We start from the raw sequence: 26,443 nt of genomic DNA on the forward strand, positions 1-26,443 counted from the left end.
GTACCGAAACAAAAGTTGTAGAGAATTAAATTATCTTTCAAATGAGATCAAAGTGATTGTATTGGATTGAACGTAAAGTTCGTGCCGTTTTTTCGGTCTTCATCTCTTTGTAAAAAACGGAAGGAACTTTTTGTTCAACCCAATACATACTACATTTAACATTTAATTGCATTGTTAACCAATGACAAGGAAAACAAACAAGGTTAAAAATATATTCACTTTTTAAACTTTTATTTCAAAAAGACTATATATATTCTATTTTCCAGAAAAAAATTCAAATTTCTAGTTTAACTTTAATTTGCCTTATTTTTTTACAGGATGTAATTGCAAACTATCCAGAAAACTCTTAATCTAAAATTCTTAAAATATTTCTCTTAAATATAATAAATAAAGATTCTCTGTCTCGAATGATTTATCAAATCTTTCGATAGAAAATCGGGTTGCAGGCGCATGCGAAACTAAAGACACAATTGCATTGGACATGCAATGCTCTTATAAAATCTTGTCGCGTATAGCTAACTCAGGGACACGATTGGAAGTTGCCGGAAGCAACAGGTGAGGGATAAGCTTGTCCCCAACCTTCGAAAGGTTTTCTAAAAAAAATTGGCGGAATACGATGTAATCATGACAGAGGAAGACGCATTTTAAATGAATAAGCTTGATCGATTTAAGCCTTGTTTATTAAAATAAAAAATTATCATTCGGGTTTTTAAGAAATCTAAGAAAATCCTGACAACTTCGCGCATCTTATTTGTTTAACATAAACTTATTTATATTCAATTTTATTTTTATATTTTTATTATATTTAATTTTTAGTGATACGCGAATGAGAAATATCTTAATAAGTAATATGTCAGTTAAAATATTAATGACTACAAAAAAAAATTGTAATTTTCTTTCTTTTTTAAAAGAGAGTTCTCTGTTTATTTGTTATAAATACAAAATTATATGATTACAGTTACGATTCTTGTTTGACATACACGCTGATAAAATAACATTGTAATTAAAAATTGCCAAAATATATAGTTACATATAACACTTTTTATTTAATATATCTTTTTATAATAATATCGATAAAAAGATATTACTGTATACGTATTTGTATTATTTCAGATATGTTCTTCAACACATAAGTAAGATGTGCGAAACAATTTAAATATCATCGGATCAGAGGATGATGTCCAGTACTGGACGTGATCACGGCGAGATCGTCAAGAGTCAACTCCGCCCTTCGACAAGGTTTTTCCGCCGCCGGCAAACTTCGTCAAGGCGAAGCTTGTATCCTGCCCAGCCTACGACAAGGCCTACCGCCGAAGGCTGCTGCCCTACCACTCTACTGCCGGTACTCTGGCACGGGACAGGATTTCTACCGAGGACGGACGCGACCGTGCTCGGTTCTTGCAGTCGACTACAAGACCGCGATACGGCAGTTGAGCTAACGGTGAAGAGACAAGTCGAGCACCTCATCTTCCATATCCGCGCTCGCGTCGGGAGTGCATAATCGGATTTCCGTTTCTCCCTCTTCGTTTTCTCTCTCTCTCTCTCTCTTTTTTTTTTTTTTTTTTTTTTAGCGGGATATGATCGGTTCATAGACGCGATTGCAACCGCATTCCGTAGATTCCAGTTATTAGGCCTACATCCTGCCTCCCCGAAGGGTCGAAAGGAACGCCCGCGAGCGCTCAGGTGCATTCCCTGCGAGGTGCGGCCAAACTTCCTCGTCGGCGCACCATGGACCAGACTGCTCGCTCGTAGAGGACGACATAAGCAGCTATGAGTGAGTAGCGATTATTTCTTTTTTAATAAAAGAGCGTTTCGTACGATATGTCTGCATCTGAATTCGCAACTTTATGGAGAGATATAAATCTGTTTATTATTTTCTTCGCAAAACTCTCTCAGCATTTTCAAGACCGTTTGATATTATTACGGCATTATACAGTGTTTCGAACTTTGGAAAAACGTTTGAATTCCGAAGGAAAAATTGTGCTGCTGTGTTTACAGTGCAATAGTATGAATTTTTTTACGAATTTAATTTCAGCAAAAATTATTAAAATAACTCGAGTATATATTGCGATAGTCATATAAACGTTTTTTTCGCATTTAATTTTAGCACAGAATCTTATACTATTTTTAAACAAGATGAGAATCATACGCAGCGAAGGATTACAAAAAAAAAAAAAAAAAAAAAAAAAAAACCATCGATCATTTATATCCCGAATTTTCTTGGCTCGTTAATAGTCACCTAACGGTATTATTAGTTAGCTCAACATACCAAGAGAATTAAGTACCTCTCATCGAATTACCTCGAGGCACCGGGCCAAATAAATTTTTAGAAGCGACACGATTAAGTACGAAAACTCTCGGTTTATCGGAATAAAGATTCCAGAATTATGCGCACTCACTTAATATCAAATTAAATTAAAAATATAAGCACACGTTTATATATGTATCTAGTCAAATTTAAAAAAAAAAAAAAAACTTACGTGCAAAATAAGAACGACTTTCACTGTTTGCTTAAACAATTTCTTTTCTATGAAATAAAATTTGTTTATCCAAATGATAAGAATTTTTTGTTCTAACATAGATCTTTTTTTATTGCATTACTATATTTTTTTTCGAATAATTATATATTCTTTTAAAGAATTTTCTAACTTATTTTTCTCATACATGATAAGTATGTCGAAAAGTGGATAACATTGGATCTATTTTCTTTTCTCAGTCAGCTATAAAAATATTCATTTATCCGGCTTGTTTTACAAACACCAGCATACTCTTTGTGGAGGTATAGCCACGTCGCGTGGCGGCGGACTCTTCGAAGGGTTAATGCACCTACGCGCGTATCTTACGGCTATCGTCTTCAACATACACCGTCCGACCTTGAACCGCACTATAGATATACGATGTACTGGTACCTCCTATATCCAGACAGGGATATCGAATAGTTCGCGCTCGAACGTGAAAAGTTCACATACGCGTTCTTAACCCTTTACAAAGCGCAAAGCCAAAGATCCTTTTAGAGCAGGATAATTCATTCGAGTCAATGAAGAAATATAAAACATAAATCTTTTGATCGGAAAGAAATAATATAATCTTAATATTATATAGAAATAGACAAATATACTATATTATATTTATAATTAAATTGACAAATATATATAAAATACTAAACATTAAATTTTTTATGATTAAAGTAATTTAAAGAGTACAAAGTTTCTTATTTATTTGTAAATTGAAATATTTGATGCATAAAAAAGATAATAATTTATAAGGTCCAGTTCAAATGCTATTATATAAAAGCGAACTTTACATAAATTTGAATTTTACTTCAACCTTGCTTTTCAATTTTCTTCAATATCTTTAATCATTTAAAGGCGCCGCAAAAACGAATCGATGAAGTCGCGAAATTGTGAACAGGTTGTAAATCATCAATCATGATCTTCGAGGATCATTGATTTAAGAAATGAATTACGTTGTGTCGCGATAGATTGAAAAGTCGATAGCATAATTTATATGAAGCCACAGGAAACGCGTGGGATTCTTTAACGTTAAGAGATGATGAATGATGCAAGTTTATCGCGACAATATCCTATACTTTGCATAAACGTAAGCAATCTGAGCTTCCAAGAGAGAGTTTATGCACTTTTATTTCCGTCCGATCGACTAAGTAATCTCAGGAATGATATCGCGTATTCGCGTCTTTAGATGCGATATCGAAAGAAAAGGATAATAAGTATAAAATTTATAGGCACGAGATAAAAGAAGCTGGAAAGATAGGAAGGCGAAAATAAAAGCAACAAGAATAAGAAAAAAAAAAGCGAGTAATATTTTCCATGAATTGCATATCCTCTGTCCGTTGTTGCTAAATTATTACTGGAATCGTTTTGCGCGAGTAACAATGTTACGCAAGCATTGCGTAAGTAGATCGGAGAATATTACTTTTTATATAATGACACGTTGCGAGCGAATTAAATACGAGTATGGAAAATGTACATTTGCTCTGATAACTCTGATAACATTGCTCGCGATTAAGATTAGAAATGTCTTAAAATATGCACAATTCACATATATTGCTCTCGCGGTTTCTCATATCTTTTGGAGTCTTGGATATTTAACAAATGGAGCATTTTAAAATAATTATGACCGTTAATTATTTTAAAGTAGAACGTTCGATAAAGTTTAAAATAATCATGCGATTAATTATTTTTAAGTAGAGAACGTTCGGTTAAATTAAAAATAATTTTGATACTTAATTACTTGAAAGTCCGATCTCTCTCTCTCTCTCTCTCTCTCTCTCTCTCTCTCTCTCTCTCTTTATATTTAATTAATTATTAAATATAATTCTGAAAAAAAAAATGATTTATGTAGAGAGTTCGAGAAGAACGGAATCACAAAGTGCATACAATATATTCAAAGAAATTATCGAAAGATTTTTATTCAAGCATTCGCGCGTACTCTTCCGTGAAATACAATAGTATACATAGGTGTATTTCCTAATGTAAGTAATTTATAGAAATTACAGGAAATAAAATGCGCGTTATTGAAGCGCCTCGAACACTTTCGTTTCACAAATTTCATCGGCCAAACGTTTGAATTGTCGCGATAGTCAATTTCCGATTCAACGCACCGGAATGACTTTTCGGATCTCATGCGAACGCAAGCAAAGCGTTAACCGTCACGGTCGGTCTGACGAGAAAAATCAGGGCGTATGCTAATGGCGTCCAGTCTGGCAACCATTACGGAGAAATTGCCGAGATTTACCCGCGAATCGACCGACGAACATGGTGATGGTACGGTGGTCCGTTTGTCCGCGAGTCATGACCATCGGACCATGGATGCTCTCCTGCCTCGGTTGCATCCCGATTGCTGCCTTGCATCATCCCCCTTCCATTACTTGCACTTCTATAGACGCCGCCTGAATCCGCCGTGATCGCGAAACTCGAAGCGCGTTAATTGAATTGTACGCAGAAATATCTTTTATCAGCCGTCTCTCATTAATGAAGTAAAGATAAAAGAGGGCTATATTCGAATGTCATATATTAACATAATTGAAAATATTTTTGTATCAATTAATTCATGCCTGATTTAAGAAAAGATTAACAAATGATTAAAGGATTTATATTTATAAATCACGATAAAATATATACCACGCGTAATTATCGCTTATAAAATTTTCATAAAATCTTGAAAAGTATAGTTGAATTAAATACGCATACTTTCAATGTGTGTGTATAACATATGTATAATGTCGTGACTTAAATCGTAAATTATCGGAGGGAAGCAATCGTCGTTATCGCGAGAACCGATGTCAATTAACGCTTTTTAACGAACCGCGGCACTCTTTTACGCCAATTGCAATTAGTGAACTCTATTGTTCTGTACCTGCTACTTACGCGGTTAAGGTGTACGTTTGAATATAACTCGCGCTAACTCTTTTCACGTGACAGATTTTGTCGCTTTGATAATTCCGATCGGTGTATTAGCGACGATTTAGATTAATACGGACCAAGTACTCCGATTAATATCTCCAAATGATGTATATAAATGATAACAATCGGATACTAGAAAAAATTTCGAATGATACAATTATTGTGTATGTGTAAAAGATTTTCAAAACATTGACGCGCATTCCAAAATTTTCTAAAATGTATCTTGTTTGTATATAAGTATACGCAGTTATAAAATCAAAATTATTAAAATAATTTTTATGAACATAATAGACTTTTCTTGATTTTATCGTTTAAGAAAACTATGAGATGGCGAAAAATCCTTACAAAAGAATCAATAATTGCGGGACAGGTAATATGAGCATACGCGCACTTGGTTTACGTTGCGTTTTATGATTGCGTGGCAAGAGCCGGCTTTGCAATTGCGGTCTTCGTTAGTTTTATCCGCAAAGAAACCCTTCGAACAGTGACCGGCTGCAATGAGGCTTACGTTTTAGAAAGGCACGTGGATCGGTGGACGTCACGATCGTGCCCATGGTCACGTTTCTCACATACTTCATTCCGCAAAGAATCAAATTGTTTAACGTAAAGCTCTTCGCGTAGAAATTTCTTTTTCGCTGTAAAACAATAAGTAAAGGCGGCGAGATAAAATTCTCACTACACTTCACTGAAAAACTCTAAACGCGCGATTATTATATTATACTTATTACATTCTATATTATACAATATTGTCGTTATATAACATTATTATTACCTAGACGCCTAGATCAATAACAACCGATCGTCTCATACGCGCCAATTTTCATATCTATTTTCCGTCCCACATAAAATTTGTTAGACAAAATAAAATCGACGCGCGAGACGCAAGAGTCGAGAAAAGTCGGCATCGACGAGATTATCTCGAGATTATCTCCGTGGAGATTGTCCCAGTATGGGGAGACCCTCGGACTGTAACCCAGTACGACCCACATCCCAGAGGCCAAGAGAAACTGAGTTAACGTCGCGGCTCTCATTTCCGGAACCACTTCTTGACTTCCGTCGCAGGCACCGTCGAGGCACCTGCCGCCCAATAAATGTTCCGGTCACGAATCGATCGACGTTTACCCGCCATCGTACTCGCCCTCTCGAAATTTGATTTAGCAAATAAATCCCTAGAATATATAATTGATTTTCGTTTAAATATAATTTTAAATCATAATATAAATTGGGGCAATATTTCTTTTTGCTTATTTAAATCGGAAGAAGCGTGAGATTATTGTTATCGCAAGAAACGAAAATGTTCAAGTTAACAAAAGGCACGCTCGATTATTCCAAAGCATCCAGTATAACACGCACGTCTCGGAGACTTGAATGCCGGGCTCGAATCGATTTCGGAGCACAAACTTGCCATGTGGCGAGTTTGACATTTCTGTTCGCAGAACAGAAAGATTTACTCATCTGTATTTCGGCGGCGGTGGCGGATTTTCAAGCCGGTAATTAACGGGTTGAAAAGATCGGTGCTTGCTAACGTTTCCCCGCTATTGTGCTATTCGGGCCCACCTCAGTATTGTGCGACGGTTCTCATGGTACGCGATATAAAGTGAAGCGTCGCGTAACGCAATTCGGCGGACGAAATCTTTTCCGTAAAACTGACAAAGTATGTGAAAAGACGTTATTTATCTCTCTCGGTGAATTTACGCGCGAGGTCAGCGGGGGAGCGGGGTAGACTAATTATTTTGCAAGCTATCATTGTTAAAGAAATCGCAAGTTACATATGTACGCATTATTCGTCTGAAACCGCGCTTTCCTTTAAGCATATTACATAACTATGAAATATGATTTCTCAGGTGCAGACGCTTCGGTGAGTTTAGAATTTAATTCTAAACATTCAAATATTTCGATCATAAAATCACTCATTAAGTTTCTATTAAAATATAATTAGCCCGAGATTAGCTAGAAGATAGATAGAAGATTCTATCCTTTACACAATATTTAATTCGTCGAAATGAATAAGCTTATATATCGTATTATTATATCATACAAAAATTTATACATTGGAGTTTCTTTTTTTTCCAAATAAACTCTTTCGAAATTTTCATATGTAAATCGATCCTGACACGATTATCTAAAGTGGCGGCGTGTACGCTGCTAATGTTTTTTTCGTTATATTACACAAGCCAGCCTTAATTATTGTCCACTATCTCGTCGATAAATCAATCCGAAATATACCTTCAAGTTTAGCCGACTTCTAAACATAACGATTTCATATGAATGACGCATTGTTGTCGCGAAATCGTCGAAAGACACCGGAATGTCGAAATTCCCGGGAGAGACGTTCTGGACGACGACAACACTTTACTCTACAGAGAAAGAGAGAGAAAAGAGAGAGCAAAACTTCAACGATAGAATCTATTTATATGTCACTGTTTCCAGTATCGAAGTCGCTGTGCGTATACCTGCGCGATTTGACATTGTGAAATTAAGAAATTGTTGAGAAACACGAAACATCATTCTATTAGGCTCCAGGACAATCTCTCCCATCTTGCGAAAGCTTACTGTAAAAGTGTGGAATGATGAATCGAGACAACATATTACATGTTTGTAAACATAACTGGACATTAGTATTTCTGGCTTCTTAATATAAATGTAAAATTTAACAGCGACAGTTACATTTTCGCAAATAAATGTATTACATATACATATATGATAGTAATAAGACAGCGAGTTTTCGTAATCTTTAAAAGATTTTGAGTTTGATGAAAAATGAGAGGGATAATTAATTTTTTATTCCTGATTTTTCATAAAATTTAAAACCTTAAAAAGATTACAAAAACTCGATGTCTCGTTATCATTAATTCATATGACAGCATTCTTATAAGATCTTTATATTTTTTTCACTTATTTTATTAAGGCAAAAGATATTTTCACAATAATAATATATATTAATGTATACCTTTCTTTGCTTTTCTATGTTAATTAATACAATTCGAGTTAGATTTCAAAGTTTCACGTTCTAATTTCTGAATCGAGTCATCGGAAAAATATTCCACCGAAGCACGAAAAGGCGAGAAAGCCAGCCGATTATTCCTCTTCTCTCGGATCGAGTGCAGGGGGGGGGGCAGGGGGGACAGGGGGGGGGGGAAACCGCGCGGTCAAAGATGATCGAAAAAAGAGCATTAGAATCGAGACGAGCATTCTCGAGAGAAAAGCGAGCGTCGATCGAGCGCAGCCGGCCGTAACGCGATGATCATCGGTGTACGATGATCGATGCTCGAAGCTCTGAAGCGATATGTTCCACCGAGCAGAACGAATCGCCGCATAACGTGTCCCGGGTGCATCGTTTGCTACGTAAGCTGCGTAATGCGTGCGTATTTTTCTCTCGGTAATAGAGTCCCCCAATTCGTCGCGACAATACAATTGCTTGCTTAGAGTTACTTAGCTCCGAAATTGCTAAAATGAGCCACTTTGACATAGTCGAAGAAGTAGTTCTTCCGTGCACTACTTTCGATTTATTATCGTGATTTGAATCAAATTTGATTAATCGATATCCGTATGAATTAATTGAGTCTGTCAAACTTCGTGAATCGTCGCACGTCGAGAATCATTACTCCACATCGAACGATCGATACGGAGTTATTCAGTTATTCCTTCTTCGGCACGTCTTCGCTTTTTGCTCTCGCAGAGAACAATTCGTACGAATAAAAAAAGAAATCGCGACACTGTCTTTTTCCGAGCCGGAGGCCGTGAAATGTTAATCGCCGCGGTCGATAGCGATCAGCCGCGATTTCGCGCCGAGAGCCGTTTGTTCTTTTTCTACGAGACATTTGAAGAAAGGACAGCCGACGATGACGTCGTTTTGTACACTCGTTTGCAAATAAGATATATAAAGCAGCTTTGAATTCGCTTCTTCTTTATTTATCTAGCGACTTAATCGACGACGAGCGAGTTACGTTACGTCTAAAATATCGCCGATTTACGGAAGCGAAACTGGAACACGCGGATAATTTTTCAATTGACCGCTGAGTATATATCTCGTATATATCTCGTAAAAATAGCGAGAACTTTCGCCATGTGCAATCCATGTGCATAATTGAGATGTTTAGAATAAACAAAGGCATTGCGGAGAATCAAGATTTTACGTGAATCCTTCTTCGAAAAAAAAAAAAAAAAAAAATTACTTCCATCGAGACGCGTTGAAAAATACAAAGCTGCGTAATAACTGCATTTCTTATAAATATACATTGTTTTTATTTTGATGCATGACTGTATGTAAATTGAATAAATGTTGAGATTCAATATCAAGAATTGGATTTTTAATATACAGAGTGTCAAAAAAAACCAATCAATATTTATATGATAGATAGGGCACACCACACTGAGTAAAAAAAAAAAAAAAAAAAAAATGTTCCACATGTCCTCCTTGCATTTCCATACACGCTTGACATCTTCTTGCGAATCGCAAAGATCCGCGATCGCCGGTTGATGACAACTGAGTGATTGCCGGTGAAATCTTCTGTTATGACGTACAATATGTATGGAAATTGAATGAGGACATTCAGATTTATAAACACTGTGGTAAAAGCGATTTATAAATACTGAGATAAACATCGCATGTGACACATAGAAGCCAATAAATCAATCTATGATGCTAACATACAAAAATGTTTATATCTCAGGTTGAGAGCTTTCGATCTATGTTTACTAAAATTTTTTTATGTATGATGTATCTTATCTACCGTATAAATATTGAATAGTTTTTTTTTTTTTTTTTTAATATCCTGTATATATCTTATCGTTCAAATTTCGAAATCTATTCCTGATATAATGCGCTCCATATATGTTATAATAATTTGTACATATTTTAATTGACATTAATATTTTAATTGACATTAAAAGGACTCCGCCAGAGATTCGATAACGATTGGATGATTTTCGAGCGATTTGCGATTGGTCCTGCTAAACGATCGACACGATGCGCTATTGAAATGGCACGTGTTATAATCGCGGCGCGATTCGCTCGAAGGAACTCCTGGTTATTCGCCTGGTCCGTTGGCCGCGTATATGTGCGTCCTGCGAGATGGAGTAGGTAACAGTACTTAGATAGACGGTTGGCATACTGTGCCGACTGGTAGCGCGGACCGTTACAGGCATATGGAAAGTTCGGCGGATCGTAAAGCAGCCAGAATGCATATAAAAATTCTATGTGGAAATACGAGAGAGAGGCATCAAGGATTAGAACGCCGGAAGACGTCTCGAGCTAAATGCAGGGACGTGTATTACAACCAAGTTGAATCCCGATTAATTCTGATTCGATGTCGATTCATAAGAGATCTCGCTCTCTTGTGTATCGCTTTTTTATTTTCCCTATTATTATTTACACAAACTCTCGTCTAGTTTCAAGTTGAGATATGTATCTCTTTACGAAAGAGCTGGCAGATTGGGGGTCAAGTACAGACAGATCTGTTCTCTCGAGTGTTGCGCTGGTCTCTAGAGAACGACTCTATGAGACCTTTAAAGTGGACATTTAGCCTCTCTTGTCCAGGATCTTGTATGCATTTGTTAGTAAAACGCGAAAACACTACGCGAAGAAAGGCGCGGTAGAAGGCGTGAAATGTTATTAACAGGATTCTATTCAACTCGAAGTCGGCTCGTGGAATTTCTGCGTCAACGAAGGATGCGTCACTCGCAAATGTCAAACGATCGTAAATAACGACAAAAAAAACGACAACTTGTCTGAGAGAAATACGCACAAGCTATTATTTGCAATTAGAATTTTTAGGAATTATAAAAGATACAACTTATTAACTTTAACATTGTTTCGAAATAACTGAGACTAATCGATGCTGCTTCTTTTTCTAACGATGAAAGTAAGAAGAGATGGCGAATTAAATCAATCTTAATTTAATTAATATTTCCAGAGGAACGGCTTATGGAAAATTTTATGCCCGTTACCATCATTGCGATACACGTAGCCAGAAAATTAACGGCTAATATAGAAGGGTGATGCCGTTTTATCGGCGCGTTTCCCTTTTCAAACGGAACGCTTTCAGCTTTCGCGAGATAAAATACGAGACGCAGGAGAAACGGTTTTAACGTTACGTTTACGCACGATTGCAGCACTCTAAATTAGAGCAAAGATGTAAAATAGGCGTAGTATAGTACTTTCTCCGTATTTGCCTAATTCAATGCAATTCCGCGATAGCGTCTTTAGTAATTAGACGAACTGCAAGAATCGATTTCACACTTTCGCATTTCGATATGAACTTTCGTATTCTTTCGTATTTCCCGCCTGCGTGTATTTGTTATCGTAGCTACGTATTTTAAAAAAATCAAATTATAAAAAAATCAAACCAATTTTTGTGAAATTATCTTTTTGATTGATTTCTTTATAATAAGTGTTTATTTTTAAATCTCATTGCAAAATATATAATTCTAAATTAAAAAAAAGAATTTCAAGAAGTGAAAAAAAACCTGGTTTAAAAATCCTATTAGTCTAAAAATATATATGGTAGACGAAAAAAATATTAGTTGATATCGCAGTACCGTCTATTAATATTCGCATATCTGTCGTAAAATCTAGAAAGTTATTCGTACAGATTACAGATCGAACAATGACTAATTTCTGTCACTTCGTGAAGGAGAACACTAGCTTGCAGATTGGAATTGTTCGCCACTTCGATTGTTTTGAAAGATATGCATCGCATTGCAGAGAAAGCGTTACGTGCATTATTCGATATAGAGAAAAATGCGACGTATTAATCGTGGGAACCGATCGTTCGTCTTGGGCCCAAACATTGACACCTTCGCCAACCATTGATTACTATAATATATCGCAACATTCTAATCTCCGTATCAAAATCTTGACCAATAACGTATCCGTCGTGTAAAATGTGAGGGGAGGGGGAGATAGAAATACAGAAAGAGGAAGAAAGATAGAGAATGAAAGAAACGGAAAGCCGAAAGAGAACGAAAGTGAAAGGATCAGATTCCTCCGCGTGTATATAAATGCATGAGCTCGTTGTACACGTGCCTGGGTGTGTGTGTGTGTGTGTGTGTGTGTGTGTGTGTACACCCTGTACGCGTTTTGCACGCGCCACGCCGGAAATGCCGGTTTATGAAAAATCGTATCAATCTAGAATCGTCGAGAACCCGAATCGGTCGGAAGGAAACATATCTTACTGACAAGTTACGAGAGAGAATATCTTTCGTATTTTATATGCGTCGATAAATATCTCGCGTATAGATTCTTTCGTGTATCTGGTGAGAGAAAAATCGAAATTTATAATTATTGCAAATAATTAAAAAAATATAGATATAATCAAGAGAGACAATTATAAATAAAAATTATATTTTTAAATTGACATAATTATAAATATCATAAATAAAAATAAGTATAAAAGCTTGGGCACAACATTTTAGAACTCAATTTTCCGGTTGGGTAAATTTCTCGTATACATAGATTTTTTTAATATAATTGATTTTAAATTTCTGATATAAATTGACATTTAAAAAATTAAAATAAGATTGTCGCGACATAATTCCTTCCTCACACTTTGATTTACCGCCTTTCCTTTAACCTGCCTGGCAAACCAATATGATAATCGAGGACGATGTACGCCCTTGTCGGATCCGCGTGTCCAGGTGTACGTCGTGTTTCCTCGCGATTTCTCCTTACAATCGGTCGCATTCTTCGGTGAAAGGTTATCCAATCGACCGGTCTCGCCCGCCCAATGGATGTCGTAACACTGTATAATCAACCGACAGGTTCTCCAGGGACAGCTATGAGAGGTCTTTCGCCCAATGACTAATCCGCACTGTCACGCGAAGAAGAAGCATCGCCATTTAGAGAGATCTGATCCGTTAGTTCAATATTCATCAAATTAATCATTTCGACTCGAAAGAATAACTTAGTTCACCGTAACATAATTTTAACATATTTTCTAGGAAGAAAAAATATATGAAAAATGTTTTTTTCTTCGCAAATTGCACAATTATTCACGTAAAATATTTTCGTCTTTATAATTCCATATTTTTCACACACACACACACACACACACACTTTATAGCCGCAATTAAGAATGATAATCTTATACAATTCTCGATTAAAAAATTAATATCTTGATTATTCATAATCCTGTCAGATGATCATCAGCGAGTCGAGCTGGCACAGCCAAGGTCTCTCACGAGGAAGATACCGGTAATCCTGTATTGTTACAGTCTGATAATCTTCATGTCCATACACGCGCACGCGATCGCGATTCGCTCGATCTTTTAAGAATGACGATTTCGATAGTTTTATAATAATTGCACGAGAAATTTTCAAAAAATTACAATCACTTTTTAATTAATTACATTATTATTATTTATTAGAAGTACTCTCTAATTCATAAAGTAAACAAAAGTCAAGAAAATATATATCTACATGGAAAAGTTTCTTGGAACAATATGCGATGAAGAGAGCATTTCTATTGTTACGGTCATCATTGAAAAATATCAAATGATTAAGCTTTTTTATCTGTCACCGATCGCAATCGTACGCAAGGTCATTAACATCAGGAAGTGGAAAATGATCATTCAGTCATACTCTGATAACGTTTATACCGATCACCAATTGCCGGTGCGATAGAGGCACTAATTGAGCCAGTTACGATTTAATTATTCCAACCGTTTGACCACGTAATTAGACGATTTTCTCAAGATTATTTTCAGAATATATATTAAAAAAAAACGAGTGCATTGTACGCGCGCGAGTGCACAGTGTACGTATATCGTTAAAAAACATATTAAATTAAAAATATTTTCCAAAATTTAACCATTAAAATTAAATCTCTATAAAATTTACAGAAATATTCCTCGATTAATTCGATTTATAGTTAATCTTGGAATTAGACGAAATATATTTATCAGGCTTGAATTTGACCGGAAACTTGTCGGAATTGCTTCTCGATCTTCCGTAATATATATACACATCGAGATAAATCTTCCATGCATTTTTTCGCGCGAATCATTCGTCATAGTGAATGATGATTAATAACGAGTTCCGCGCTTTATAGTTAACGATAATAAAGTGCGCCGCGCTAACTAACAGCGTGCTCCCATTACCAAGTGTTCCGAGATCCAGCGCCGTAACGATTGCCAGTTTAATTAATTCATTACACGCGCTCGCGCTCGTTCTTAGTCTTTCCTTTTTCTACGGAGTATAGATACGGAAATCCGAATCGCCCATTGCGCTCTGAAAATTCCTTACAATATTGCTACAAGCACAGAATTTTCATATAAATCACGCATCATTGAAGTCTCCCCAGAATTTTAATTTTAATTGCGATTATCAAATTAAGAGTAAAAAAATAGTATCATACGCGCAAAATAATATATCACACATATGTGTAAAATAATATATTACGTTATATGTAATTAATAATTTTCGTCACATCGAAAAAAAAAAATCCAATTAAATCGATAATAAAAATAAATAAAAATAAGAAATGACAAGGATCTTACTATTTGACAATTATTCGAATTAGTGAAAAACTCAATGCTTATCAAATTAATTCTACAAGGATTTCCATTCGGAACGCAAAATAACACAATGCGAAGAATATTGAATGATTATATTGAAAAATATAATAATTATAATTAAAATATTTTCCCGCGCTTTTAACATATAACGGTTTTTTACTGATAACGAGACCATATTTTATTCCAGGTGAGAATTATGCAGAATTAAAATTCTACAATTACAATATAAAAATATTCGGACTGTTACGCAAGATATCTCTCAAATAACAGAGAGAATAACAGGATGAATTGTGTAATTAATGAATTAGTTCGCACTAGCATTCTGCGCTCATAATAGTCTGCTTTCATAGCGAGAGAGAGTTTTATATTACTTATTTTTAAATAATTTACATCCTCTGGGAATTTAAATCTCAAGTATTCTTTGCTTTACGCTCCCAAGTACAATGGTATATTTTACTCGATATTACTCATCGATATTTTTATTGATCACGCAATATTTTTTCCCATGCCGGAGGGGCTCGCCAAGTCATTTTTCACGCGACGAAGGAAGGAAACGAGCGTCCGAACGGCGCGATATCCGCGTTTATCGGGAAACAGCACGTTTACGTATTTACGCGAAAACAATCAGATCGTGAGTGAAAGGTCCGCGTGTTGTTCCTTTCGTCGACCTCGAACGTCGGCACCGCATACTGGCGATGTAGGTGATACGGCTATCACGAACCCTTTTGTAATCCGGATATCTCGCGATATCGTGGCGCGAAAAACGTGAGCCAGATTTTCCCAGATTTTACGCCTGCCTATAATAGTCGCGCGTGTTTAGGCGAACGAAGTCGGAAGTCGATCCCATGAGATATGGCGAAGAGATCTATCCGCTAATTACACGAGACTCGTGTAATTAAAACTAGGCTAAATAGTTTCGCGTATTTAGGTAAGTGTTCCCAGCGTGTAAAAAAAAAGTTTGCAAGCAACGACGGAATTAAAATCTTAGAATAGAAAAAACTAGCTTTGTAAATTTTATTCACGTGGGATTATTAGAGAAAAGGAATATTCTTTATTACAATATATTCACGCTTCGTCCTTTATGAATATTCTTTTGAACGACACCCGCGCGCTATCTCTCGCAATATTATCGGCCTCGATACATCGCGGCTTTCTCGATACAAAATTATTTTTTAACAATAAAATGTTTGTGCGTGTAGCCTGTTTCGTGTCGACTCTTCCCAATCGAGTGTTGAATGTGAAAAGGCATCTTCAAATTCTTTCTCGATTGCTCGAGCGATTAACATCGCGAACACGCGATGTTTCTTCCGTTCGACAATCGAATGATATGTCTTACGTTGAAGACTCAACCTACTTTGCTTCTACTTGTTCGCGTTCCTGTCCAGGATTGCGAATTGCACCGCTGCAATCACGCCGTGCATGATGCACGATACGCGTTCGCGGGAAATCGTGCGAGATGTGGGCGTGTTAACATGACCAAACTCGTGAGACCGGGAAAAACTGTCGGAAAGTCCAGCCGCAATGCTGTGAGATGTTGAAACGGAAATGCGACGCAAAACATACTGTATGTGTGTGTGTGATAAACAGTCATTACCGTCCATATGTATATAACGCATGCAATGGTACATCGACCTATCGAGAAAAACGGTGTAAAGAAAAATTGATTTCTAACCGATATGGAAAATCAACGATACGCAAATATATACTTCGAATATAATTGAGATATTAAAAATATTTCATAAATTATACATATATAGGAGGAGAGAAATAATACATCTCTTATCTAATTTTTTCGAAATTATTTTATAGAATAAAAAGAGATTGTAAAATCGAGATTCGCTTAATTAAAAAACTTTCGTCGTAAGTATATAAAATTATCTTTAAAAAAAGAATTACAAAAGGACCTCTGGCTGTCGAAAGGTTATTGGGCCGATTGGCGATACGCGGTTGCAAGACCTTAACGATAGCCATGGAAAATCGTTGCGTGCAAGAAAAGTCGCTGTAACCAGCGCTCGAGGAATGCCTCGTTGAACGTATCCAAGCCCGTAGAACGAACCCGTTACGAGTCAACGGCCGGAGTTACGCGCGATACGTGTCTTCGGCCCGATCTCGCTATCGATAGCCACGCACTTTACGGTGCACGAATTCCTATGGCTTTTGATCGTGACAGCTATTGCAGCTGATGTGTCTCAATTAAAATTTACTATTCGAAATTTTACGTGCCTGGTTCGAAAAATTTATCTATTGTGATTATTATTAATAGCCCGAATTAAAAATTCGAAAATCGAAAACAGATTGCACTGTGCGATGAGAAATTGCATGAAATTCTTGATTCGTATTTATAAATTTAATTAGAAGAGAGATCAAAAAGAAAAAATTGAACTGTTTGATTTCTCTTAAAGTTTGATTTAAGGAGAACTTTTTGCATCAGAATTTATGCAACTATGATAACGATCGATTTCGATATCATTAAATGCTTTCTAAAAACTCACTAAGTTTTATAATTTAATTTTTAATATATCAACTAAAAAAAAATTTAATTTTATATTTGTGTAAAATAAATTAAAATTATTCTGTTGTAAACTTTCAAGAAAATGTAGAAAAATTTAGTTGACTCAAATAACAAATAATATTCGCGCATATAAGTGTTAAATGTCATTCGATACCGATTATAATGCGAAGTATCGTAGTGATTTCTCTTCTCGCAGGTTCTTAAGGTTCATTGTCGCACGATCTAACGAATGATTTTCTTCGCTCGTATATGGAGAGAAATGGATCATGCTCGTCGTGACGATTGACCGTGTATGGCATAATAAACTCGCAAAGAAAACGCAACGCCTTCTAAGAAATCTAACTACTCTATAATTTCGCGATTGTATGAATAAATCAATCTAGAAAAGAATATATATAACGTTTACGGCAAATGTTTACAGATAAAGGCGAAAGATTTTCCGACGCTAACATTACGTGAAATTTTCATCGGCTCAAAGTTAATAGAACGTTACAAGAAAAAATAAAACACGGAATCGCATGCTCCGTTTCTTCGGATACACAGACGAGACGAAAGCGGGAAAATAAGAGAATATAATGCTCTGACAGTGAGCGAGAATGGCCGGATGGTATTTCGCGTTTGTGAAATGGCCTGTCCCAAGGCTCCACGAAGGGAGGCGCGAAAGGCATTATAATGAAAAGCGACACAATTGCGAATATGCACAAGCCGAGTTGCGACACGTTTCGAAATCACGCGTGTACTCACGCGCGCCCAAATGAATTGGCGCTTTCTCTAAAAGGATGCGCTCCCTGCACCTATCCGTGTTATGACACGTGTTATAATGACATTCGTACTACCCGCAGAACTTGGTAGTCTGTATATGCAAATAATATATATTATTTTCATCTTTTATAAATTATTAAAATTATTATCGATTTTTTTCCGATAACGTTTTTCCGCATTTATCGGTTTTAATTCTGCTCTGTCATATTTTGCAATCAGTATAAATCTTTTTGTTTTGTCAGAATATTTTTATAAACACCGTAATATATTAAGAAATCGATTTAAAAATTCATATTTATTGAACATCTTTTTACATTTATTCGCTTAATTCTCTTTTTCGCGAGCAATTTTCCTTTAATTATATAATTGCCTTTAAGATTCAAATATTTCGTATTTATATATGAAAGTTTAATAAAATATATATATTCATCGGTTTATCTATTTCGTGAGATCTACTAGTCGCGGGAGATTTTCTTTCTGATTTTTGTTCTCCTTGTTTCTCTAAGAGGATGCGTTTCTTGCATCTGTATTATGACATGTGTTATAATAACATCCATGCTACTCGCAGAATTAGAGTCTACGTAAAAATAATATATATATATATATATATATATAATTTTCGCCTTTTTCATAAATTATTAAAATTAAAATTACGAAAAAAATAATTAAAATTATTTTTTATATTTCAATTTTCAGATACAATTCCGAAGGAATTGTTGCTGCTGCTGGCGAGTGCGCTCGTCACCGCGGCGACAACGTCTTCCTGTCCGTGGGCGCAACACGTGGTGGATCTCGAGAGCTCGTGCATCTGCGACAACAATCTAGCTGGAGAGCTCTCGGTGCAGTGCGACATCGTCGATTATGAGCAGCTATTGTCGACGATGCGACGTTATGCCACCAAGACATCGATTGATCTCTTCTATATCAACAACAGTACGATCAACGTCCTGAGGAACGACTCGTTCGATAATCTGAGAATTAACAACATACAGCTGTCTGGTTGTCGCATCAGGAGCATCGAGCCGGAAGCTTTCAAGGGTCAGGAGTACTACATGAAGAGTCTGAATCTTAAGGATAACGAACTCACGGAGATCCCCGCCGCCACTTTGAAGATTCTGAAGAATCTCACCGTGCTCGACCTCTCGATGAATAAGATCACGAGAGTCAACGACAACGCCTTCGTTGGCACCAAGCTGATCACGCTGAAGCTCTCCGACAACGAGGTCACTCTCGCCCCGGGATCGTTCCGCGGCTTGGAGAGGACGTTGAAGAATCTCAACCTCAAGGGAACGCGGCAGAAGAAGGTACCGGAGGCGCTCAGAGGTCTGAAGACCCTGGCCTTTCTCGATCTATCGCAGAACAGTATACGCGAGCTTCCGGGCACATCCGGAACCAAAGCTTTCGATGGTCTCGATTCCCTCACGGGATTGAATCTCGAAAGAAATCTGATTCAGAATATCGGCCCGGACGCGTTCTACGGTATCAAGAACACTTTGAGCTCCCTGAGCCTGCTGAACAATCTCATCCCGGATTTCCCTACAGCTGCTATCAACAGTGTCCACGACCTAAGAGTAAGTAATGAAAAATTGTAGAAAATCCTAAAATCCGGGGAGTTTTTGAGTTTCAAAAATAAATTACGCAAAAAATTATAAATTATTAATAAGGCTTAGTAGTCTTCTCTTCATCAGTTCAAAAATATAAAAGATGGTTGGCAATTATCTCAACTATCTCGATTTATTAGCATACTTCTTTTTAAGGGTAGTATCTGCTTGTACTGACTATTTCTGTTTGAAGGTAGCGATCAAGCTATATTATTTCCTTTGAAATGATTGAGCTATTCTCCAGGTGCTGGACATCGGATTCAATTTGATCACCGAACTACCGGTCAACGCCTTTCAAGGGAACCCGTCAATCACGCTGCTGGCGATCGACGGTAACCCGTTGTCCACGGTACCGGAAGAGGCGCTCGCTCGGCTAAACGGTACCCTGCGCGGCCTAAGCCTGGGCGGACGATTCCTCGTCTGTGACTGTCGATTACGATGGATCGTCGATTGGATCAAGACGCGAGATCTGCAGGTCACCAGTCGCGAACGCAAGCCGCAGTTCTGTGGTAGTCCGCAGCATTTGCAGGACAAACGCTTCTACAATATCGATCCTGACGGTAAATCCTGCGCGCGATGTTCGCTTGAAATTTGACAGATTTTCTCAAGTCCTGAAAATTTAATTTTCTCTTAAATCTCTCTAAGGATAAATAAAATTTTATTCTTCCAATTATAAAAAAAAGAAAAAAAAATGAAGTTAAAAAATGAACAGACAATAATATTTTTTAGCTTGAAAAATTAATTAATTTAACAGGAAAATTTACAATATTCTTAATTCAAAAAATTTAATTTTCTTAATGTACAGAAAATTAAATTATTCCTATTTTTAAATTGATTGACTTTGATTTATAATTTATATAAATAATATATGTACAAAACAAAAACTCTCGACTCTAAGAAAATTAATACTCAATGTTGAAAAATATTACATATATTTAAAGGATTATAAAAATCAATTGCAGACATGAGTTGTGAGCAAATACCTGAAATAATCGGAATCGGAACGGTGGAGAGCGTGGAGACTAGAGAGCCAACGGAAATGGTAGCTGATGGAGATGTCAGTAGTCATCTTCCAACTATTCGATCTAGTATTTCCACTACCGAGCTAATCACCAGTACATTGTCTACGACCACGATGACAGTATTGTCGTCGACCGAGCAGAAGAGAACGATACCATCCTCGACCTTCGTCCCGACGACTCGACCGACTGTTGCGCGAACCGGAAATGTCGTGGTCGTGAAAACTACCCCATCGCCGCCAAAGCAGTTGCAGGAACAAATGCAACAACATCAACCGAGACCGCCATTGGTCTTGGGATCGCCGTTGTACAAAGCAAAGTCGAATGAAAATATTATTGTAAAGGATGTTCTCAGACAAGATAACGCTGTCATCATATATTGGGATACTGAAGCAACCAACATTCTGGGCTTTAGAGTGATCTATCGGTTGTTCGGAGATAATAGTTTTAAACAGGCACCACCGCTTGAAGCCAGCGAACGAGAGTTCAAAATCAAGAACGTGCCCTTACAGGTAGAAAATACGTCTTATTATCAAAAAATTGATATTCAAAGAAATATAATGAAATGGTTAAAAAAATCGATATCTTTATTAAGATTTAAATGCGCGCGGCTATTTTATATGTAATATAAAATATATATCTAAATATATTTTGTATTATATAACTTTTATTATGCACATCTTAGTTAAGTATTTTTAATAAATTGTAATAAGACAAACTACTCAAGGTTCGCGAATTAAAAAACATACCAAGTTAAAAAAGATTTCATTAATTTGAATTTAAAAAGAGTATATAAAGAGCTTTATAATAAATTACGATAAATATTAAAATATTCTTCAATAATATAATAAAATATAATAATATAGTATATTTTTAATTTGCTCTGCGGGGAGATTTAATTTTTAATTCAAATCATAATTTATTTAGGGTGTGAATTTTTTATCCAAGTTACTTTGCAATCTCGCAGGAATGCATCGTAGTTTGCGTGGTCTCGCTGGAAGAGACCAACATTACGCCAGCGAACGTGCCGTACAATCAATGTCGCGAGGTCAGAACGGAGAACTCGCCGACCTCGAACATGGACAAAATCACGATAGCCGCGAGCGCGGCGATTTGTGCCACGATTGTCGTCGCGGTGATCATCTTTGTGGTAGCGAATCGACGCCGTGCCCGGAAGCTGCACACTCTGCACAACATCGATCAGACGAAGATGGGTGGTCCGATCGCCGGTCTGCCGGTCAACTGTTGCTCAAACGTGGGTCCAACGCCCAGCCCCGGCGGACCGTTGTCGTCGATGGCCACCCTGAGCGCTTACAATGCCCAAAAAGAGTGGGACCAAGTATCGGCCTATAGTAACAGAAGTATACCGCGGCCGAGGATCTTCCCTATTGATCGACAAGGTGATCTATATAGAATTTACAGTCTCTACTTTGTTTCTTTTTAATTTTTAAAATGATTTATCAATCGTATTTATTTATTGTATGATCCTTCTTAAGATAAATATAAGTGAACAAGTACTTTTGTGTGCATGGTAGTATAGATCGCCATTAATCTTGTTCTAAGCTGTAAGTGACGCGAAATGGATTTCAGGATCGATCACCAGGGCGTCCTGCATCGACGAGGTGCGCTCCCAGATCGGGCATTACAGCGGCAAAGCTGCCCGATCGATCGCCGATGGCCAATCCCAACACAGTTTCTCCAATAACTCCACGCGGTACTTCGCCAATACCGCGCTGGCCTCCAATCTCGTCAACACGAGACCAGGTCGGTTTACTGTCATTTTGTCCTCGCATTTATTCCCGTAGTATTCATCAGCGTTTTTTAATCTTCGACTCTTATTGACATATTTTCGTTTTATATTTCAGAATTACGACAATCGCGTCAATCGCTGGCGGCCGCCTCGGACCGAATGTCGCGGTCGAACTTCTCTGGCAACCACTTGCCACCACATTCATCGGCCAGGCGACAACGACCTCGATCGCGCAACCGCAATCTCGAGTCGAATCCGCCGCGACCTGGTAGCCGATACAGCCTGGCAGACTCCACACACACTCTCAACAATTACGATGAGAACAACTGGACCGACCACGACATGGACATCTACATGGCCCGCAATCCAACTACGAGGAGCGGTCTCGTACCGCTCTAAAATTTAGTGGCTTCAACATTATCTCGTCGTTCATTCTTGCTCAAGCGTGTTCAAATAGAGCATCCAGTCCTTTTGACAGACCATGTTTCTCGCTCATGCAATTCGTTTTTAAGCTGAAACGTTTTTACGCTGAGCATAATCTAGGTAATCTTGACAATAGTTTCAATCGAGGAAAAAAGAATCTCGAATACGTCGAGTGTTTTATTTTAGAAAATATTCGTCACAATATTTATATGACTGAATTTAACTTTTTTTCTGAGAGGTCTGATGTATTTGATGTGATAAAAGAATATTTTTTTTGGCATATTCAAAACTTACTGGCTTCGATCACGGTCGATGCTAATATGATGCGACAGGCATTAACGTGTAATATTTGTGCAAATACGTGCAACCAGTGCGATTTGGGAGTATTAGGTTGAAAAACAGCCTTAGATATATGTCCTTGTATAGTTCTAAGCAGTTTTATGTAAGATAATACTCTTAATTACCAAATCGTTGAAGCGAACAAGCCGAGAGTGTCTTTTTCGGCTTGCTTGAATGCACAATTTTCAGATTCTTATCGTAACGCGACGGACTTTACGATTCTATTATTCAAAGACTGCAATCGAAGTGTCCGCTTAGAGAGAAGCACTATCACGATCAAACGAACTGATATATCGTGAAAACCCCACGTCGCTCGATCCCTCTGAACGAGTGGAAATACGAGAGGGACGCAAAATGAGAGACTTTATAAAGCTCTCTGTAAAGTCTACCTTTTATAATAGTGTATTCGCACGTGTATTCGCATGTGCGCGCGTCGATGACGAGAACGACTCGTCCGGCGTACTAATGACGAATAAAGAAATTACTTCATTACTCACCCCGGTATCAGGATGCTTCTCTCCCATCGGAATCTGATCTCCTGCACGAACTCGTGCCAGAGCTGAGCCAGAGCTGTCACGCCGCCAAGATTATGCGTGCAATGCGCTGCAACGACCGACAAACGCCATACCAAGCTGTCCATCGTACAGGTCTTCACACCCTTCCATTGATCGTCCTCTACGTTGCATGTGGTGATGTCGTTGTAGGGAAACTTCTGCAAGGTTTTTTAATCTACGATTATTAATTATGTTTATACGTATGAATCTTTTTTTTAATATGAAAACTGTTCGTCTAAAATAAAACGTTGAAGCTTTAACGATGTTACGTACACGTACCGAAGTATCATCCGCGTCAGGAAAGAGGAAGTAAAGTATAGACAACAATATCTCCTCCGAGATTGGACCTTCGACATTCTTATTCTTCTTCGAGCTCGTCCTGCCTACTACCGTTGAAATCGTAGGTATTCTAGATTCAGTGAGTATGTTGAAGGCCGAGCTCAGCATTTGGTCGTCGTAGATATAAGATGCGTTTTCGCCCAGCAGCTCCACCATAGTTTTTTGATTGTTACATAAGTGCAGAAAGTCCGTCATATACTCGCCAAGCAAACAAGCCGGTAAAGTTACCATTTTTATTTGTACCGACCACTCGGGAGCGAGTTGTGGATCGAGATCCGAATATCCTTCGCTATCCACAACCACATTATCCGACATTTCCGGCCACGTGGTGAATAGATGAAGTTCTCTGAAAATGTTGTAAACTAAGATATATTTTGCATATAAATTAAAATTTTTTATGATAAATAATCAAAGGCATAGCTGACTTTTCTCGAGTCCAAAAGCAAAACTTATTCCTTTCTAGAAAAATAAAATTATCTTCTTTCTGTTAACAACAATTATTAACATATCTTTGCTTGCTAAGTAAAAAAAATCCCTTTCTTTATGTGCTCTGACGACAATAAACATGTTAAGTTTAAATACCCGACAGGATCGAAGGTCGCTCCAAAGGGAAGTTTACCCAATTCAGCTACGCCTAACGTTTCCCCCTGCATAAAATCAAAATCTGGAGGTTCCTGTGTCCATATACTGTTAGTCCAATCCTTCAACAAGTAGGAGAATCTAACTGATACCATTATGGAATCAAGCTTTATCCCACATCCTTCTCCTATCTTCTGCTTGAAAAGAGCAAGTAAACCTGTAAATAATATCTTTTTGTAAAACTTTTATATTTAAACATTTTAATTATAAGACAAATTTATTATTTAGATTGAATTAAAATATAAAAGATGCATACCAGTGAGGTATTTGCAATGTGGCGGAACTTTTTTCAGATGCACCATATCGAAATTCACGCAAGTTCCTTTACCAGCGCAGCATCCGAGATACATTTTCTGCCAAAGTTCCTGCACCTGCACCAACGCGGGAATGTAACTAAAATATATAGAAACAATAAAGATTCCTGCATCAGAAATAGTTTTCATGTCGTAAATCGACTATGCTTACCAATTTGCATTGTTAGCTGCAATTGTCAATGAACTGAGCAGAATTTTGATCCGTGTCTCGTCCGTTAAACTTGCTTTTCGAGCTGGTATTAAAACTAGGAATTCTCGAATACCATAATAACGAGCTATTTCCATGCAATTATCATTGAGTCTCACAAAATCATTGGATATATCCAATGCATCTTTTTGACACTGTATCCATTCCTCGTCACTTTCCTCCTGAGGATTTGTCATATCCTCCTCTTCATCTTCCTTCTTTAGCTTGTAATGTTTCAGCAAAAATTCAACATCTGGAATATATGTAATTGTCAACAAAAAATCCAGAGAAAGATCAAAAATAACATTTGTAAGATTCGCATTGTAATATAGCACATAGAAATTCAAATTATGGTATATATATGTAATCCACAAATTTATAAATCAATGTAACAATTAGCTCCAATTGACTCATGTCTTTATATAAGATAATCCCATACAAATATTATATTTCTTTTAGCTGCAATTTGTATGATAAATGCAGAATCAATATTTCTTTATCGGGAACTTATCAAATGTCTATTATTAATTGTTCATTATATCTGATACTAAACATTGCATTCAACTTTATATATACCATGATATAAGTTTCCGAATTCTTAAATGTCGAAAAGTTTTAAGTAAAATATCTGTTAAGTGTGAACCTGCAAAATTTATTTTCTCCGAAGCCTCGTGCCATTGACAGTTGAGAAAGTTCCCCGATTTGAGGGGGCCCGCGATTCTTGCATGGGACAGCTTCCATTCGTGCATGATTTCCTCGAGTCGCGCGATGAACACCTCCCATTCGGAAACAGTGGTGAAATCGTGATGATAGAAATCCTCGATCTCCACGTGTTCCATTTTCGCCGACGCAATTTCCAATCCAATATACACTCGTGTCGCAATTCTATATCTTCATAGATATCTATCCTTATGAAAAAACAGTATCACTTTACCAATTTTTTCTCGCTTTTTTTCACAAGACTCTCTAAACTCTAGTGTCAGTTTAAAAGATTTCACAGGTATTTTTTAAAATTCTTCTTTTCTATTAGACAATAAATACTGCAACTTTGTACATATGCATTTG

General features: G+C 37.1%; 2 protein-coding genes across 5 annotated transcripts in view; one reads left to right on the forward strand and one right to left on the reverse strand.

Moving 5' to 3' along the window:
* The window catches only part of Rab3gap1 (RAB3 GTPase activating protein subunit 1), a 32,013-nt gene extending 5,570 nt beyond the window's left edge, over positions 1-26,443 (reverse strand). For 3 of the 4 annotated variants that reach the window (XM_070309059.1, XM_070309058.1, XM_070309057.1), the window contains exons 1-6: positions 26,022-26,443; positions 25,343-25,631; positions 25,134-25,270; positions 24,821-25,034; positions 24,173-24,584; positions 23,843-24,057 (exon numbers count right to left, since the gene is read on the reverse strand). In XM_070309059.1, the coding sequence (XP_070165160.1) occupies positions 23,843-24,057; positions 24,173-24,584; positions 24,821-25,034; positions 25,134-25,270; positions 25,343-25,631; positions 26,022-26,217 (1,463 nt within the window). In that variant the 5' untranslated portion in view covers positions 26,218-26,443. The remainder of the gene's footprint in view (positions 1-23,842; positions 24,058-24,172; positions 24,585-24,820; positions 25,035-25,133; positions 25,271-25,342; positions 25,632-26,021) is intronic. The other variant, XM_070309060.1, reaches the window with a different exon arrangement.
* On the forward strand, positions 1,080-24,595 carry Haf (leucine-rich repeat and fibronectin type-III domain-containing protein hattifattener). The gene is made up of 7 exons (XM_070309061.1): positions 1,080-1,774; positions 18,910-19,784; positions 20,059-20,374; positions 20,777-21,345; positions 21,801-22,233; positions 22,424-22,597; positions 22,699-24,595. The coding sequence occupies exons 1-7, from the start codon at positions 1,771-1,773 to the stop codon at positions 22,980-22,982; spliced, it is 2,655 nt and encodes an 884-aa protein (XP_070165162.1). The 5' UTR covers positions 1,080-1,770; the 3' UTR covers positions 22,983-24,595.

Source organism: Polyergus mexicanus, unplaced genomic scaffold (assembly GCF_030449975.1).
Source record: "Polyergus mexicanus isolate NDT 795.1 unplaced genomic scaffold, iyPolMexi1.0 SCAF_16, whole genome shotgun sequence".
Classification (NCBI taxonomy): Eukaryota; Metazoa; Arthropoda; class Insecta; order Hymenoptera; family Formicidae; genus Polyergus; species Polyergus mexicanus.